The sequence below is a fragment of the Lissotriton helveticus genome, chromosome 3_1 (assembly GCF_964261635.1).
Source record: "Lissotriton helveticus chromosome 3_1, aLisHel1.1, whole genome shotgun sequence".
In the NCBI taxonomy this organism is placed as follows: domain Eukaryota; kingdom Metazoa; phylum Chordata; class Amphibia; order Caudata; family Salamandridae; genus Lissotriton; species Lissotriton helveticus.
Window position 1 is genome coordinate 538,441,963 of NC_136061.1, and position 17,274 is coordinate 538,459,236.

Consider the following 17,274-nt stretch of genomic DNA (forward strand, 5'->3'; position numbering starts at 1 on the left):
CGGAGAGATGGAAGATGCAGAGTTAGGGTAGCACAAAGAGCCAGGTCTTCAGCTCCTTTCTGAACTTGGCTATACTCTTTTCGGAACACAGTGAGACGCAGTGCAGACCTCACGCTAGTATGTGGTGACCTGGGGGCACAGCCAAGCGAGGTGGGAAAAGTCAGCAGCAGGCGCAGAGCAGCGCATGCATCTATCGTCGGCAATGAGTCCCATCTTATGAAGTTGGACAGGGATCCGATAGAGCCTATGCAAGTACTTAAAGTGAATAAGGCGCAGAAGATAGTTAGGGGAGAGACGTTTAATCTGATTACAACAATACAGCCAATCGGCTTGGGAGATTTCGACACGTAGGTCCTCTCCCCACGGCACGCACAGAAGAAGTGGAAGACGCCGCCAGCGCAAGAGCGTAGATTTTAGTGACTAGTTTCTTTGGGGATGGGGACGTGTAGAGAAGATCAAGAGTGGCCATCGAGGAGGGAGGCTGGGGGAACGAGGGGTGAAGTTTCCTGCAGACAGCCCTAAGCTGATAGTAAAGCAGAGTATCCATGGGGCCAGAGTAAGCCTGCCAGGGACTTGATGAAAGTGGTAGTGATACCTTGTTTGTTTTTCCATGGGTTTTAGTAGATGTACTTACTGCTGGTGCCTTTGGGCACCAATGCAATTGGCCTGTAAAGTAAATATTAAAATAAATACATGGATACACCCAACCACCCACAGCAAGAGAAACATATTGTCTGTCCCACTTTACTATCCCCTACAATTGTGGCAGTATAAAATAGTGCTTTCACTAGGCAGAATGGTGGCTTATGTAAAATATCAGTTTGCATCATTTTTTCAGTGGTGAAGTGATTTTACTCTATGCCAGATGTTTTCTTTCCAATTCTTGCTTGCCATCCACATTACAGTATAACAGAGTGCTGCTAAGAAAGGAAGACACAAAGTCCTCATAAATTCAAACTGTCATGTAGTAATTCACATACAATCCAATATGTAGCATGTATTCAATTGCAAAATGATGGAATCAGAGTCTAAAATTGTAATCTCACGGAGGAAGGGGCAAAAACAATTAATAATCACCTCAATGTTGTAGACTTATTGCCCCTACGTTTGAAGACCCCTCAGTAATGAAGATGCTCTCCCCAACCAGTTGTCTGTCTGTCCTTCATTTGTTTAGTGGTCATCAGAGGTCCAGAGAACATAGGTTGGTAACGGAATTGCATTGTTTTAACTTAACGTAAGTATTAGATCATACAAAATACCGGAGCCTGAGCCAAACGTGTTCCGTGAGAAAATAAAAGATGTACAGAGGTTCAGAAAATAATTGTTTACTTTACAGGGCACCTCTCACATGACAGAAAAATACAAGAACATATCCTTCAGCGTCAATTTGGTATTGACATGCTTTAGGCCTTATTATTTGTAACCTTTTTAGTGCAAAACATTTAACTGCACACCAGTACAAACTTTAGTGATTGGCTCACAACAAGCAAAATATTGCTTGGGGGGGGGGGGGGGGGTACATTATTATGAATGAGGACTCTTCCAAAATCTACAATGTTGTAAGCTGAGGAACAGTCTTTGAGGTGGATAGTCACTTGCATTTCCAAATCCGATGATATCTGAGGCGTATGAGATCCTCATACTAGAGACTTCAACTAGAGAAAAAGCAATATCAGGCCTCAACCAATCATAAGTCTCTATTGCAGACGGTTTCATGCATGAGGGGGACACTCTCGGATGGCTCTCATTTTTTTAAAGGTGACAGTGCACTTTTATAAGCAGCTTTGTCTGGTGCTGCAGCTGGTTGTCCTGCTTCCTGAAGGCTGAAGCTGATAAAAAAGTCTCACCTGATGAATGGGACACAGTACTCTCGTGATCTATTGAGATCATTTCAGTGATCTTCATTTAAATCAACTGACACAACTTGGATCCCAATGATCTAAGCAGGATCTACATACTCACACCTATTTTAGGGGTATTATCTTAATTTATCAACAATGCAGACTTGGTACGGATGCAATTTTCTTTAGCTCAGAGGAAGCAGGAGTGTGTTCCTGTGAAACCTGCATTGGCCGGCTGCAATTCACTATATTGGAACACAGAGGATTGGGCATTATGGTATAAAAGAATTTAAAAGAATTTCTTAGATACAAAGTAATCTATGTTTTGATCAAGTGGGTTGAAACCAATTTGGAAAGGAATGCAACAAAATATACTGGGAAGAACTGTTATTTTCGCGAGGAGAACGATACATTCGAGGGCCATCCTTTCTTCTTAGATCTGAACTTTTTTTTAATGTGAAATCAATGTTTTGTATTGACTTTTTATGTATCACAAATAATGTCTACAATTCGAATGCAAGTATGGGTTGAAAATTCGCTCCCCCCAAACTCTATACTTTGCTGTATATTATATTATTGGATTGGATTAAGATATCAAAAGCGAGTTTAATTTTCGAAGTTTTGTGCTTGTATCTCTACTTACTAAAATCGCAAAGACTTATAAGTCTTATACAAGTGCTGAATCAGATTAACAATAACATATAGGCCATTTGTGTTAACGTCGATGGTAGGCTCAGCACAAAAGGCAGGTTTTGGTTAATAAAAAGAGATGTTATCATTTGTCACCTGGTCTACATTAAATGCTGCACAGTGAGTTGCAGAAGTTTGACTAATATGCACAGTTCAGCACTTGTAGCAATGGATTTTTCACAAAAATATATTCTCAGCATCAAGCGGACACGTGCAAGGCTACATTCATTTCAGAAGTGTAACTGGAATGAATGTCGGTGTGATATAATGCAAACACACGAGAACCGAGGAAGTATACAGGTCTCAGGCGAGGTCCAAAAGCGAGGGTACAGGGGGGGTTAACACTTTGCAGACGAGCTCTTTCACGCCTAACATCCAGGCGTCAGTGCAGACACTAAAGAATGATACGCAAAAAGTATGGATGTAAAACATTTGGGTGTAAGTAAATACATACAAGGCACAAGGTCTTTGCTACACTGGGCTCTCTGGGTTCAAGTTTGCCATCAGGAGCCTTAATGCATTGTTTATTGCTGGACAACCCATTTGGCAGCCCAGCAGACTCAGGAACTAAAATGGTAGCCTGTGAGCGACATCAGGAGACTATGGAAATCATAGTTGAGTCTTGTTAGTCTTTCATTAGAAATAGCACAGGTCTCCAATTACAGACCAGTTATCTCGTCATAAATAAATACATTTTGCTGTGACATGCTATGAGGAAACCATGAGCAATCAGGTTTGGTTATTACCTCTGGCAACTGTGGTAAAAATCTCACTGTTGATTTTGGCAACTTTCCTTTGGAACGTTTTTTAGGCTGTAAGGAAGAAAGAAAACTGTTAGCATCTTTCACAAACATATAAAAACACCACAGATCATACAGTAATAGCTTGCACAATTATTTTATTTTTTTTTAATTATTGAGAACAGCTGTCATCCTGAGCTCTCCTGGTACTGACACAAAGCAATTACGATTTTTATCGACAGTGAGAATAAACAGATATTGAGTTTGCAGCGAAAATTCCCCAGAAGTCCCATCTTACACACTAAGGCCCTGTGTGCTTCTACTGTTGCAGTGGTTAAATGACCATTTACAAAGGGTGCACTGCTTACCTCCATAAAGGTGTTATAAAGAATGATAAAATGATCACTCTAAATACTGAAAAATAACCTCACTGTCGTTGTGTATTAATATTACACTACCCCAGTCCCCTCGCCGCCGCCTCCCATCGAAAGGGCCTCGTAAAGAATTAGCAAGGTGATTTGACTAATTATATATTAATACCCTTAACACGGATGATGCATCGCATTGCTACGGTGCATACATCACAAACTGTAGGTTTTACCCTACCATGTGAGAATATATGGAGAATTACTGAAATATGTCCAGCATATAGACTACCACCTTTACAACATATTTGGCAATGTCAGGCAGGGGCTCCCAAAAAATTTGAAAATGCTGGTGTTATGCACGTTCCTCCCAATCAATTTCCTCCACAGCATGTGAGTTCCCCATCTCCTAAGTTTAAAGGTAGACATTTGTAAGATCTGCAGTACCATACAATCTCATTAAAATCGGAAAGGAATATAAGCAATTCTTCAAAATAGTTTCCAATAGTGAACTGACCTATGAAATGCTAAGACAATGCGCCCTGTCGGATGGGCAGGCAGGATATACTTCCATGTGAAGATATTCCTTTAAGAACGCTCTACCCAACCAGACATCATTACCAGTATAAGATCACACAAATCAATGCTCGAGAAGGTGTGAACAGAAGCCTATGTCGCAGCCTTGCACATCTCCAGCCTGACAAGAGGAACAGAGGCCTTGACGTTGGGGAAAAGAATCATTCCAGAATTTCATGAACTAGATAAAATCTCCTAATATCACCTCTGGTACTAAGGCAAACAATCAACTCAACTAGTACAAAGAAGGTCACGTGCAATAACCAATATTATTCAACTATGCAAAGAGAAAAGATTTCCCTTGAAAGACAACCAAAAATTATAATGCAGTTTTAATAGTAAATATTACTAGTAGAAGGTCTACACTTTGTCCATATTTACATCCGTAAATGCGAGAAAGTCAAGCGTTTCGGTTTTATGTCTTACATGCACCACATACATTGCTTAAAAGAGCACAGAGACACTAGAATTGACAAGGGGATCAAAGGAAGCATAAGGAGAGATGTAACGTTGAAGCGTTTCATAGATACCTTTTATCAGTGCATAGTAGTGAACGAAATGGAGCAAATATTTCATTATATTTTTCCATATCCATTTTTTATGATTTTTTTTTGTTGTGTAAGGACTAACAAGGGGATATATTTAGTGTTGAATCCAAATCAATGTGCCTGGCCTTTCATCTCCTCTTTTGAGCTCTACCCTTTTCCAGATGGTGACCCTAGTGAATCCCAATCTCCTCACTTCCCCGTGTAGCGCTCTCCTTCCCTTTCTACTGCCCTCCTTAACACAAACTTTAGACACCTCCCACTGCCTCAGTCTTGGCCCCCTGTTCCTCCTTCCAGCCACCTTCCTGCCCGTCTGTTTTCAGGTTTCTTTCTTCTGTCTGCCCTCCTCATCCTTTCCACTACCTATCATTTGGCTGTTTCCTCATACTTTTCTTATGTGTCGGCGCTGTGCATTTTTCATGAGCGAAGACTGCTGTAATTACAAATGTCGGAGACTCGGCCGTGAAGCGAGATCAATGAAGATAAGAAAAACACCCAGTCCTTTCGATGCAATAGGAGGTAGTTTTGTTTTGCCCTAACATTTTCACTTATTGTGTTTAGCTGTTCTAGGAGTACCCTGCAGGGGGATTTCGCTTTTTTTCCCCCAAGGCTGTTGTTGCAGCGCTTAGATCCATATTTTGGTTGTCTACTTGCACAGGAGTTCTCTCTGAACTTCCTTTCCTTGTCGGTCTTGTACCATTTCCCCTCCATACACGTTTGCTTGCACCTCTCGTCCTCGCGGTCTTTGCATATTGCTGCCCACTCGGTATAGCTTGTGTTTGGTTTCTGGGCCTCAGCTTTCCACGATGCCTCATATCTGGACTCAGAGTACAAGCGAGTCCATTCTTAGGGCTGCCTTAGGGTTCCTTTTCTGTTTGTAATGCAATGTTTGACAGAAGAGTTTGTAATGAAGAGAAGCCTTCTCTGCCCTGTTACCATCCATCCGGAAAGGGACCCCAAACCTCCCTTAACTCCTGCCCTCACCTCACTAAGTCCATTACACCATCAAATCGTATAGGCCCAATGACTCAGCCCATCTCAATCTTTTGGAGTTCAAAACCCATTTTTGATCTATATTCATTACATAAGTCCCGGGCAGGCAGGCAATGCAATATTGGATTACAAGTCATCAAACGATCAGTTATATGAGCTGTATCCTTTATGGCATCAGTCTTTCTCCTCGAATGGAAGCCCCCAGACCTTCCAGACCTAGCTCACTACCCAAGTGTCAACATTGGCAGGCTAACATGTGTTGATCTGCCATCATAGGCGGTAACTCCTGTGTCTGACCTAAGGGACCCCTCTACGTCCTTGACCTGCTAACACTGCCCTTTGGCATCCCAGGGCCCACTAGGTTGAAGGCCTCCCCTTCTTGTAGACATTACAACCTGGCTATCAGTACGAAGACCATAATCATTTGTAGAACGCCTAACTGATTCAAGAAAACCTTAAGTAGGGGATAGCTGGTAAAATGGAAATAAAAAGGGGCATTACTAATCGTATTCCTCAACATTAAACACAAAATGAAGCAAGAAGATTTCTTGAAGCGAATAGACCCACCACAAGATCACCTTATTTAAAATGTAGGTATATTATCCTTCCAGTTAACAGTTTTGTTAGTAGCTGGAAAGGTGTCGACATCCCACCCAGTTGTCTAGGGTGTAAAGGTGTTCTTGAATCAGAAGTCCATTTCTTATTTTTCTGTCCCATGTACAAACAAACAAGAAGGACCTGGCTAATCTTAATCTGGCAGCTAATTGTTAAATAGAGATTGTCAGAATCTTGAAAAGCAATAGCACAGAATATCTGGTCTTTCGCCCATCCAGATACTTGCTCCATGCGTGGATGACACATTGCAGAGCATTAAAGAACCTCAAACAAGCACGGATAGGGTAGTGAGTATGCTAACTGCAAGGAAGACTCATTCTGTGCATGGATGAGTAACATTCAAGGGATTGCAACGGAGGGGGCGTGGCTTGGATGGCAAGGAGGCAGCAGACCTAAGTCCGGAGCTCCCGACCCACAAGTCAAAAGAACGGCGAGCAGGAGAAGTGAAACGCTAGGAAACGTGACAACGGTCACAAGGAGAGGTGCATGAACACAAGGGGCATCGCCAGAAGTGTTTCAAGTCAGCCGCGTCCATCGAAGAAGCGAGGAAAAGAGAAAAGAAAGCGGGCTGGAAAAGAAGAAAGGGGGAGCGCAAGATGGCGGAGAGATCGTAGAGAGGAAAGACCGAGACGCAAGACCACCAAGCCACCAAGTAAGAGCGCCCGAAGACCGGAAGCACAGAAGCCCAAGCCCCCGTTAAAGGGGAAAAAAAGACCCTCCCCTGGCGTTTGGCCCCCGCATGCAAGGTATCGAGCGACTATAACCTCCAAGACGAGGAAGACAACACACGGCGGCCATCTTGGGAGAGGAGCGAAGCTAGGGGGCAACCATCTTAGTTAAACTACAAAGGCGAGCTCGTACACCCGAGCGAAATACAGAATCACTCAGGTACTGCTACTGAGGGCGTTAGTGAAAGGAAATTGCAGGTCGAGGAACGAGGCTGGCAAGGAGGCAGCAAACCTAAAACTGGGGAGCGCAAGAGGTCCTAGAGAAGCGGAAACCGAATAGCACAAAGCAGCAACACCTCCCAAGTAAGAGCGCCCTAAGCAAGAAGCGCCGCCAGCGATATGCAAGCCGCCGATGCACAGTAGGAACAACACTAACCTAACTAGAGACTAGAGACGAACAAACAAGTACACGGTACCCACCTTGGGGAGGCACAGAAGCAGGGGGGCGGCCATTTTAGGGAAGGCACAGAAGCAGGCGCGCGGCCATCTTGGAGAAGCAACGGCACGGCGCGGAAGAGACGTGCCTCCGTGAGTAGAGCCAGCAGCAGAGCGCAATCCAGCCCAGCGCAAGCTGCCGACCAGAACTAGCTCACACCACGTATCCCCCGTACCCACCCCTGAAGCGAGTAAGCGGACCACGAGAGAGGGTGGCCATCTTAAAAAACAGTGGACAGAAGCGGGCAGGCAGCAGTTGGAACAACAGCGGGCACGAAGCAAGGTGCAAAAAGGAACGGCCAAATAGACGTACGCCAAAATAAGTAAACCGACCGGTGCACGCCACAAGCGCAAAAAGCAGCAGACCGAACCGAGGCAGGGGAGGAAGAACTGCGGTAGCCCGCCAGCCGCACAACAACAAGCCAGAGGTAGGCCGGCACCCCCAGCAAGCAGCTAACCAGTCGACAGCCCCCAGTAGAAGCAGCAGGGCGGCAAGAAACAGAGACCGAGAGAGCGCAAAGAAGGCAAGACGCAGGGGGAGGCTGGCGGAGTCTAGGACCAAAACTAGAGCGGTCAAGTGGCCACCCAGATTCAGGGACAGCTCCCTAACAACAACAACCATCCTGAGCAACAAAGAAGAAAAGGGACCAAAAAGGGCCGCCTCAAAACAACAACTAACAGAAGGGAGACCCCAGACACTCCAGGTCAGAAGAGGTTTCGACGCCATGGCAGGGAGAGAGGGCAAACGAGTCACAAACGACCTGAAAAAAAGCAAGAACGAAACCCCTGCCTCACCGGCCAAGGAGCGTGGCAGTCAAGGCGACGGAACTATCACACTTGACACACTTCTGAGGAAGATAACGGAAGAAAACGAGCTAGCAAAGGCCACAAAAAAGACAGTGGACAGTATCCAGATGGAACTGATAGCAATCAGAGCAGAGCAAAGCAAAGCCAACGGCAGAATCAATGAGGCGGAGAAAAGGATAAGCCAGCTGGAGGACCGCGCTAATGTGACCCACAAAGACCTGGGCTTGGTGATAAAGAGAACCACAGCACTACAAAAAGCCATGGCGGAGCAAGAGGACAGAAGCCGCAAAGGAAATATAAGACTCTTGGGAGTGCCCGAGGAGGAAGAAGACACACCAGGGGCATGCGCCCTAATGCTGGAAACCTTACCCCCCAAACTTACTGGACTCAGCTTTGACAGACCGCTCGAAATGGTCAAAGCCTACCGCATACCAGCCAGGAAACAAGCGAACAGTAACTCTCCCAGACCAATAATATGCAAGCCGTTAAGAGACAATCACGCAGACGCGATCTTCACAGTGGCCAGGAAAGGCCGCCCAATGTTGATAAACGGGAAGAAGGTAACAATCACCCAAGATTTTTCCAGGCTAACAGTTGAAGTGAGGAAAGGCTTCCTAGCCCAGAGAGAGCACCTGCGCAAAAAGAACATTACTTTCACCTTTGCAGGCCCTTCCAAAATGCGAATAACAGACAGGCACGGGAGCAGAATCTTTGATGACCCCAACGACCTACACAGATACCTGCAAGGCCTAGCTCCAGAAGAAATGGAGCTACCAAGCCCAGGAGCAAAGCGAAGAGCATCCTCAGACGAAACGAATGGAGAGGAGGAATGATGAAGGCGCAAAACGTACACGTATGGAACTCGAACTTAAACGAACTTGACTACCTCAGACAAACGCATACAATCAACCGCAGCTACCTCAGCATCGCCGCCACAACTACGGGAAGGAAGGAGAGGAAGAACAACAACAGCCATATCCTTTTTATTTTTGTATAAATTCCTTGATCTCTCCCTCCTCTATAGACGGACTTTTTCTGGCGTATGCCCAACTCAGCAATAGAGACTATGAAAGGACTTGGGGGGGGGGGGGGGAGTGCGAGGACCCTTGCTGTCGCACACCCGATATTCTACCGGCGGAGGGAGGGGGGTAGGGTGGGAGGGGGGCGGACAGGGGGGTAGGGCGGGACAGGTGGACAGGACGGCAGATGATACAGCAGGCAATTGTGTAACAAAAAATTCCCTTTTCCTTTCTCATTTTTCTTTTTCCATTCCCCACTATATCCTTTCCTCACCTTTCATCCCATACCATACATCCCAAGCCCCAGGGGGGGGGTCACAAGGCACACCACGAAACATGGACATACAGGCCAGCACCAAAACGTAAGAAAAAAAGAAACACCAGCGATAGCACTGCAGCACCGTGACAGACCCAACAAAAGCTAGCCTGACCACGAACCTGAAGGTGGTATCCATGAACGTTAAAGGCCTGAACCACCCGGTCAAACGCAGGAAAATACTAGAACACCTGGCCAAACTAAAGGGGGACATCTACACACTGCAAGAGACCAAACTCTCAGAGGAAGAAGCAAAGCTACTCAAAGCAAGATGGATAGGGGAAGTACTCTGCTCGCCGGCAAAAGGGAAGAAACGAGGAGTAATAACCATCCTGAGCAAGAGGGCCAACCTAACGATACAAAAAACAAACGCAGACGAAGACGGACGCATGCTAATAACAAGCGTCCAGAAAGGTAGCGATCGAATACACGTAGCCAACATCTACGGACCAAACTCTGGAGATAAACAATTCTGGCAGGAAGTAGACAGCAAACTATCCGACTTACCGCAAGAAGACCTCCTGCTCGTAGCAGGAGACATGAACAAGACGATGGATCAGGCCACGGACAGGCACCCAAACAGACCAAGCCATGACTCCCACAACAACAACACCCTGAAAGATCGGTGCATCAAACAACACCTAGCAGAACCATGGAGGCTACAACACCCAACGGCGCGCGAGTACACGTTCTACTCACACCCACACAACTCCTACAGTAGGATTGACTATATACTTATGTCCAACACATACACGCACCTAATAGAAGAAACGGAGATAGCTCCAATAACCATCTCAGACCATGCTCACATATCACTCACTCTGAGCGGCAAACACAACGAAAACCCAACGAGAAGATGGAGACTAAACGACGACATCCTGCAGAACAGAGAAAACGTGAAAGAAATTGATGAAGCAATCAAAGACTACCTCAAACACAATGATAATGGCGAAGTAGGAAAGAGCACCATATGGGACGCCCTCAAAGCGACACTAAGGGGTAAATTGATCAACATCAAATCAAGGATGAACAGAAGCAGAAACAAAAAAATCTCCGAAATAGAGGAGGAGATAAAAGCACTGGAGAGAGGTCATTGCGCAAACATAACAGACAAGAACACACTCACCTTGCTCACAAAGAAGAAATACGAACTGAACAAGATTTTAAGCGAGAGAGCAGGCTCCTGGCTAACAAAATTCAAATCCGTGAACTTGTGCGCAGCCAACAAAGCAGGGAAACAACTGGCATCCTACCTAAAGGCAAAACAAAGGCAGCACACAATCGCAGCGATAACAGACAAAACGAACAAGTCCCAAACAACAAACAAAGGAATACTAGAAGTCTTCAGACAATTTTACCAAGAACTATATTCCGAGGATAAGAACCTGAGCAAAGACGCAGGACTCACTCTTCTCAATGACACCAATCTGCCAGAACTCAAAGAGGAAGAGAGGGTGTCGCTCGAAGCCGATATAACAGAAAAAGAAATTGAAGCAGCAATCAGCCAGCTAAAACAGAACAAAGCGCCAGGACCAGATGGATACTCCACCATGTTCTACAAAACCTTCGGCCACCACATAAAAACGCTACTGGCAGAAACATACTCGGCCTGCATACAGAACGGCAAGATGACGGAGTCCATGAGCGAAGCAAACATCACAATAATCCCCAAGGAGGGGAAAGACCCACAGTACCCTCAGAACTACAGACCCATCTCGCTAATAAACGTCGACTGCAAAGTCTACGCAAAGATACTAGCCAATAGACTAAACAAAGTTCTACCAGACATCATTCACAGCTCACAAGTGGGATACATCAAAAGCAGGCTATCGCAAGACAATACAAGGCTACTATGCCATCTGATCAATCACACAACACAAAGCAGCGAACAGGCTGTCATGATAGCGCTAGACGCAGAGAAAGCCTTCGACAGAGTCTCCTGGCCGTTCCTAAGGAACGGCATGGGAAGATTCGGCCTGGGGGAGAAATACATAGCAATGGTGATGGCCCTCTACAACAAACCAAAAGCAAAAATAGTGGTGAACGGAAGTACATCCGAAACGCTCACACTAGGAAGAGGCACCAGACAAGGATGCCCCCTCTCTCCCGGCCTCTTCCTGCTGGCACTAGAACCCCTTCTAGCTAGAATTAGAGACAATACGGAAATTACGGGCGTCAAGGTCAAAGAGAAGACAGTTAAACTAGCGGCGTACGCGGATGACATCCTAATCACAACCACAAACCCTTCCCCGTCAATAAAAGCGCTCATGGACACAATAGGAGAGTACGCGGAAGCCTCAGGGTACAAACTCAACAAAGACAAATCGGAGTGCAAACCAATGAACGTCCACACCACAAGAGAGGTCCTCTGGGAATCCGGCCTGGCATGGCAGACAAAACCACTCAAATACCTAGGACTGCACTTTGGGAGAGACCTATCATCCACGCTTCAGCACAATGAGGACCTAACGCTGAAAAAAATAAAAGAAAGACTAGAACTATGGTCGCCAAAATACATAAGCTGGTGGGGAAGGATAGAAACTATCAAAATTATGATAACGCCGGCGATAAACTACACGCTAACCATGCTACCACTCCTGATGACAGAAACCTTCCACAAGAAACTAGACAAACTTATTAACATCTTCCTATGGAAAAACAAAAACCCCAGAATCAGCCTACACAAACTGAGACTAACCAAGGACCTTGGGGGCCTCAACCTGGCAAATTTCAAAACATACCAAACAGCCTGCCTGGCAAGGCAAGGTACAGCCTGGGTAGACGACACCCAAACATACAAACCAGTCTGGCTAGAGGTAGAGAAAAACATCCTGGGAGGCCTCAACCCAATAGCTCTTCTAACAGCAAACAGACACCCCCAAAGATCTAACCCAATACTGAAACACACGAGGGAAGCGCTGATGAAAATAGACAGACGCATGATGCAGAAGTTGAAAGGCACAGCATGGGAATCTATCTGGTTCAATACAAAAGTAACTTACCAAGGGGCAACAATGCACAACGACATATGGATCAAGAAAGGAATTAGTCTCCCCAAACAGATGGAAACCAAGCAGGAACCGCTGACATTCCAAAACATACAGCAACTACACGGTCTCCCAAACCAAGAGCTCTACAACTTCCTCAAGATCAAGACAGCCATAACGAGAGCAAACCCACACAGAGAGGAACCAAGCATCATCAAATATATGCAGACCCTCAACTCAGCAGGCCACCAAACTGCAAAGATCTACAAGCTCCTGAGCCCCTCTACACTGTCGCAAAACAAAAAAATAACAAACACATGGGAAACACTCCTAGGCAGGCAACTAAATGAAAAAGAACGGGCAAAAATGTGGGGGTCAGCGACAACAAACAAAGTCACCCCACAACTAGCGCAAACCAAATTCTGGCTCCTCCATAGAGCCTACTGGACACCTTCCAAGCTCCACAAGGTTGGCATTGCAGAATCGGCAACTGCTGGAACTGCCAAAAAGAGGAAGGAACACTCGAGTACCTCATTTTCAAATGCGTGAAAGTCAAGAAGTTCTGGACACAGATCAACACCTTCATAAACGACATGCTCAAAGCAGACCTAACAATCAGCTTTGTAAGCCTAGCAACAGAACACCTGACCGCAAACCTAAACAGCAGAGAAGAGAGAGACCTACTAGACCTGCTCCTCACAGCGGCCCTAAAAATAATCCTGACAAACTGGAAGAACACGGCCAAAGCGAACTTTAAAACGTGGATTAATTGGGTCACCTTCCTGAGAGGAGCAGACAACATAACAGGCAATTTCTCTAAGGAGCACAACGCCAAAGTACACATGTGGGGCCCACTCGACGAGCATCTGAGGAAGACCCAGTAACCATAACCACAAGTGAGGCACCCTACAACCCCCCCCCCCCTCTCCTCTTCTCTCTTTCTCTCCTTTTTCTCCTTCACTCTCCCCCCTCCTCTCACCTGGGGGGAAACCAAAGGGAAAAGCGCGCATTCACAAATGGACTGTATATATAAAAAAACTGCCAATGTATATTCCACTTATATATATATATTTTTTTATCAATAAAAAAAAAATTTTACTAAATAAAAAAATAAGGGATTGCAACGGAAAGGAACTGTGAAATATAATAGTTACCCATTATCCCGTTTAAAGCATCCCAGATACTTTTCTTATTCTTTTTTTAACGCACCCACGCACAAATGCTCATGATATGATTTTAGCACGTTATGGCTCAACTAATTAAGCTGCTATTTTAATGGCTAACTTGATATTTGTATGTATTTGTGATGGTCAGATTAATTGCGATTTTATAGTTTACATTCTAATTTGAATACGACTTGTTCATAGATATTGTAAATGTATAAGCACTAGGCACTTTATCAAATAATAGCGTAAGCACAATAGCAAATACAATGCTATTGAAAGGCCTACAGTTACTTACAAAAAGAAACAGCCAGCGGGGAATGTTATCATGACTGACGGACAAGGAAAAGGTGTCAGACATAGCATATTTTCTCTAGGAGCACCCGGTGTGGAACTCGCTTCTTTTCCTTCCCCTCCCCACTACCTGCTTGGAACTGTATCGACTAAATGTACTGCAAATCGATGTACTTTTATGGTTTTTACAATGACACAGAATAAAGATATCTATCTATCTATATAGAAGTATTAGCTTCCTAAGCAGACCATTTCACGGAAAAGAACTGTATTCCTTTAAGAAACAAAAATAACATCACATCAAACATCACATCATTTGGTATTTAAAAGGGAATTTAAAAGGGAATTCAGTATTTCTAGGAACAGCTGCATGGAAGATTATATCAGTTGTTAGCTGCTAACATAAAGGAGTTTGGTGAAGGCATATTGCACTGTATGCTCCTGCAAGATATCATCCAGTCACCAACTTTCACTAATGAGATGAATATATTAATGCTCCTTCTGCATAAATCTCGTTGACACCACCTGTTCATCTGCTCAAACAGCAGGGATGTTTAGGTAAATGTCAAAGGGAAAATATTTGCTTATGCTACATTATAGAAACATCTATTATTTTTCTTTAAAAAAAACACTGGAATAGGTAAAAAGCCTGGGCTGCAAAAACATCTAGTAAAAAATAGACGCATAATGCCATCTTCTGCTGAAAATTGTTACATGCACCAAATTCATCTGTAGCAGTCAGATTTCCATGAATAGTAAGCAGTGCCTAAATTTTGCTTTCTAAGCTCACTACATCTATTACCAATAAAATAAGTGATAACCAAGTGGAATTTCAGTTGTTCAAACTTAGTGACCATTTAAACTTCGTGAATGCAATGGAGAGTGTCAGTGAGGTACGAGGATATTTGATTGGTTTCAGGCATAATGGAGCAGGAAAAAAGCTGGATCTGACTAAATCTCACATGGTGGGCCTCATCTACAGAATGGACAACTATCCTGGTTCTCTACAAAAAACAAGAAAAGGTAATGAGATCCAACCAGTCAAGCTCAATCAGCGGAGAGAGATGTTTAAATTAACATCTTTTCAACAAAATGTGAAGGCGAAAGGAGGCCAGAGTGAAAGAAGGCACATCAATATCTACCATTAATATCATGGTTAGGCCTTCAAAGTGCCTTTTGTGGGTGGAAGTGCTGTGGCTCCTATGTGTAATCTAAAGATTATCTATAGAATTGGTAATCTTGGATGCACCAGAGCGAGCACTTCAGTGGGTTGCCTTCTTTCAAATATGTATGGATCCACAAATCATCCCTGGATTGCACGTGGTTTGGCGTTTAAAGGACAGTCCGGTATGTTGTCCTCCCTCCTGAGTGGGCTCATCGACCATTAATGATCTATTGCCAAGGACCCTCCTATGGTCATAGCAATCTTGTAGTAAGACGTTTCAATCGCCATTTGGTTTTATCCCAGGGCTCCCTGTAGCCCCTCCACCACTGACATTTGCTTGAGATAGACTGCAGCTGTGACTGTGTTTTTGTATTTCCGCACAAACCCTGGACTGAACCATTAGGGGATGCTGTCCGATATTCTTAACATCATCATGTTTAATGTGGCACAAGAGGCCCTTCTCCTTTACTAAACAGAATACAGCAATGCTTGGATTCTCTACACTTCATGGGTCATAATGTGGGTAAATGCCCGGGATAGAGAGGAATGCTCTCTTCTGGTTGTATGCAAGGTGTGTTCAGTGATGCTGGACAAGGGCTGGTTAACAATAAGGACTAATTATTTTTTCAGATTTTAACTTTTTCAGCACTTGGATGCCTTTAGTTTTACAGAACATCAACGTAAACAAATGGTGGACCTCCAGGGTTATGGGGTTTGAGCATCTGTTTAGGCAACAAGACCAAATCTGGGTTTATGCCAGGTCAGGCCACAGAACAACATTAGACACGTCCATAATGCACTTGCCCTAGCATCACTTCACTCCTCCTGGTCAAATTCAGTAACACTTTTGACTCCGTAGAGTGGCCTTACCTCTTCGGCCTCCTTGCCAAAGTGAATTTGGGGTCCATATTCATTACGTTGGTCAGACTCCTCATGGTACGAGTTCAGGTTGGGAACTCAATGTCCCAGGTCTTCCCCATACGATGATCAAGCGGCAGGGGCTCCCCTTATATGTACTAGACTTTGCACTGGCAATAGAGCCTCTGAAAGAGTGGATAAGAGTGGACACCAAGATGCAGGGCTTGGAGTGGGGACATGGCACATGAAATGATATTGCCTTATATGCTGATGATGTCCTTATCTTTCTGCCCGATCCTCCTACGGTGGGCCACGGGCTCTCCAGATCCTCCAGATCTTCAGGGGGTTATGCTGGCCTGTACATCAATGCTGCCAAATATACATTATATATGTTGGGGGGGGGGCACAAAAAACATAACGGGCCATGAACCTCAGGGTATGCTAGGATGGCTTCCAATATCTAGGTGTATACATCACCGAGTACAACCACAAGGCCTGGGAGGAGAACCTATAACCACACAAAGCCAGACGGCAAGCCGATTTGGGCTTTTAGTCAGCGCTCCTACTCTAGCTTATGGGTAGGTCAACAATCTACAAAATGGTTGAGCTTCCACGACTAATACCAGCTACAAAACTATCCATATCCCATACCCAAGACGTTCTTCATGCACCTGGGCGATACTCTGCAGTGTTTCCTCTGGAATTGCCGACCACCGAGAGTCGCACTGCCTAAGTACCACAAGTCCACCTTAGAACCTTCAGCTGTTGCAAGTGCCCAGAATAAAAAAATCTAGACAGGGAGGCCGAGCCTTGGCACACACAGGCCCAGCACTCTGGAACTCTCTCCCCCAGACACTGAAACAAATCACCAATCATCTGTCTTTCCGGAAAACCCTCAAAACCCATCTTTTCACCAATAGTTAATTTATACCACCCTCACTTAGCCACTTCTGAGCTCGCATCTGTACATCCTATGCTCTTCCACCAGACAAAAGCGCGGAGATACCCCTTCGGGGGTTTATTCAGGCGCGATACAAGACCATAAATAAAGGAGGCATGGCCATGCAAGACCCACTCTCCTATTATAGAGCTGCACATCTGGTTGTACTTAATGAATTGTGACATGTTCATGGAGAT

At 44.9% G+C, this 17,274-nt stretch overlaps 1 protein-coding gene across 1 annotated transcript in view; it reads right to left on the bottom strand.

The window, feature by feature from the left end:
• Positions 1 to 17,274, bottom strand: part of DNAH7 (dynein axonemal heavy chain 7) — a 2,019,015-nt gene that overhangs the window by 1,945,881 nt on the left and 55,860 nt on the right. The window contains exon 2 of the mRNA XM_078680414.1: positions 3,278 to 3,343. Within this exon, the coding sequence (XP_078536540.1) occupies positions 3,278 to 3,343 (66 nt within the window). The remainder of the gene's footprint in view (positions 1 to 3,277; positions 3,344 to 17,274) is intronic.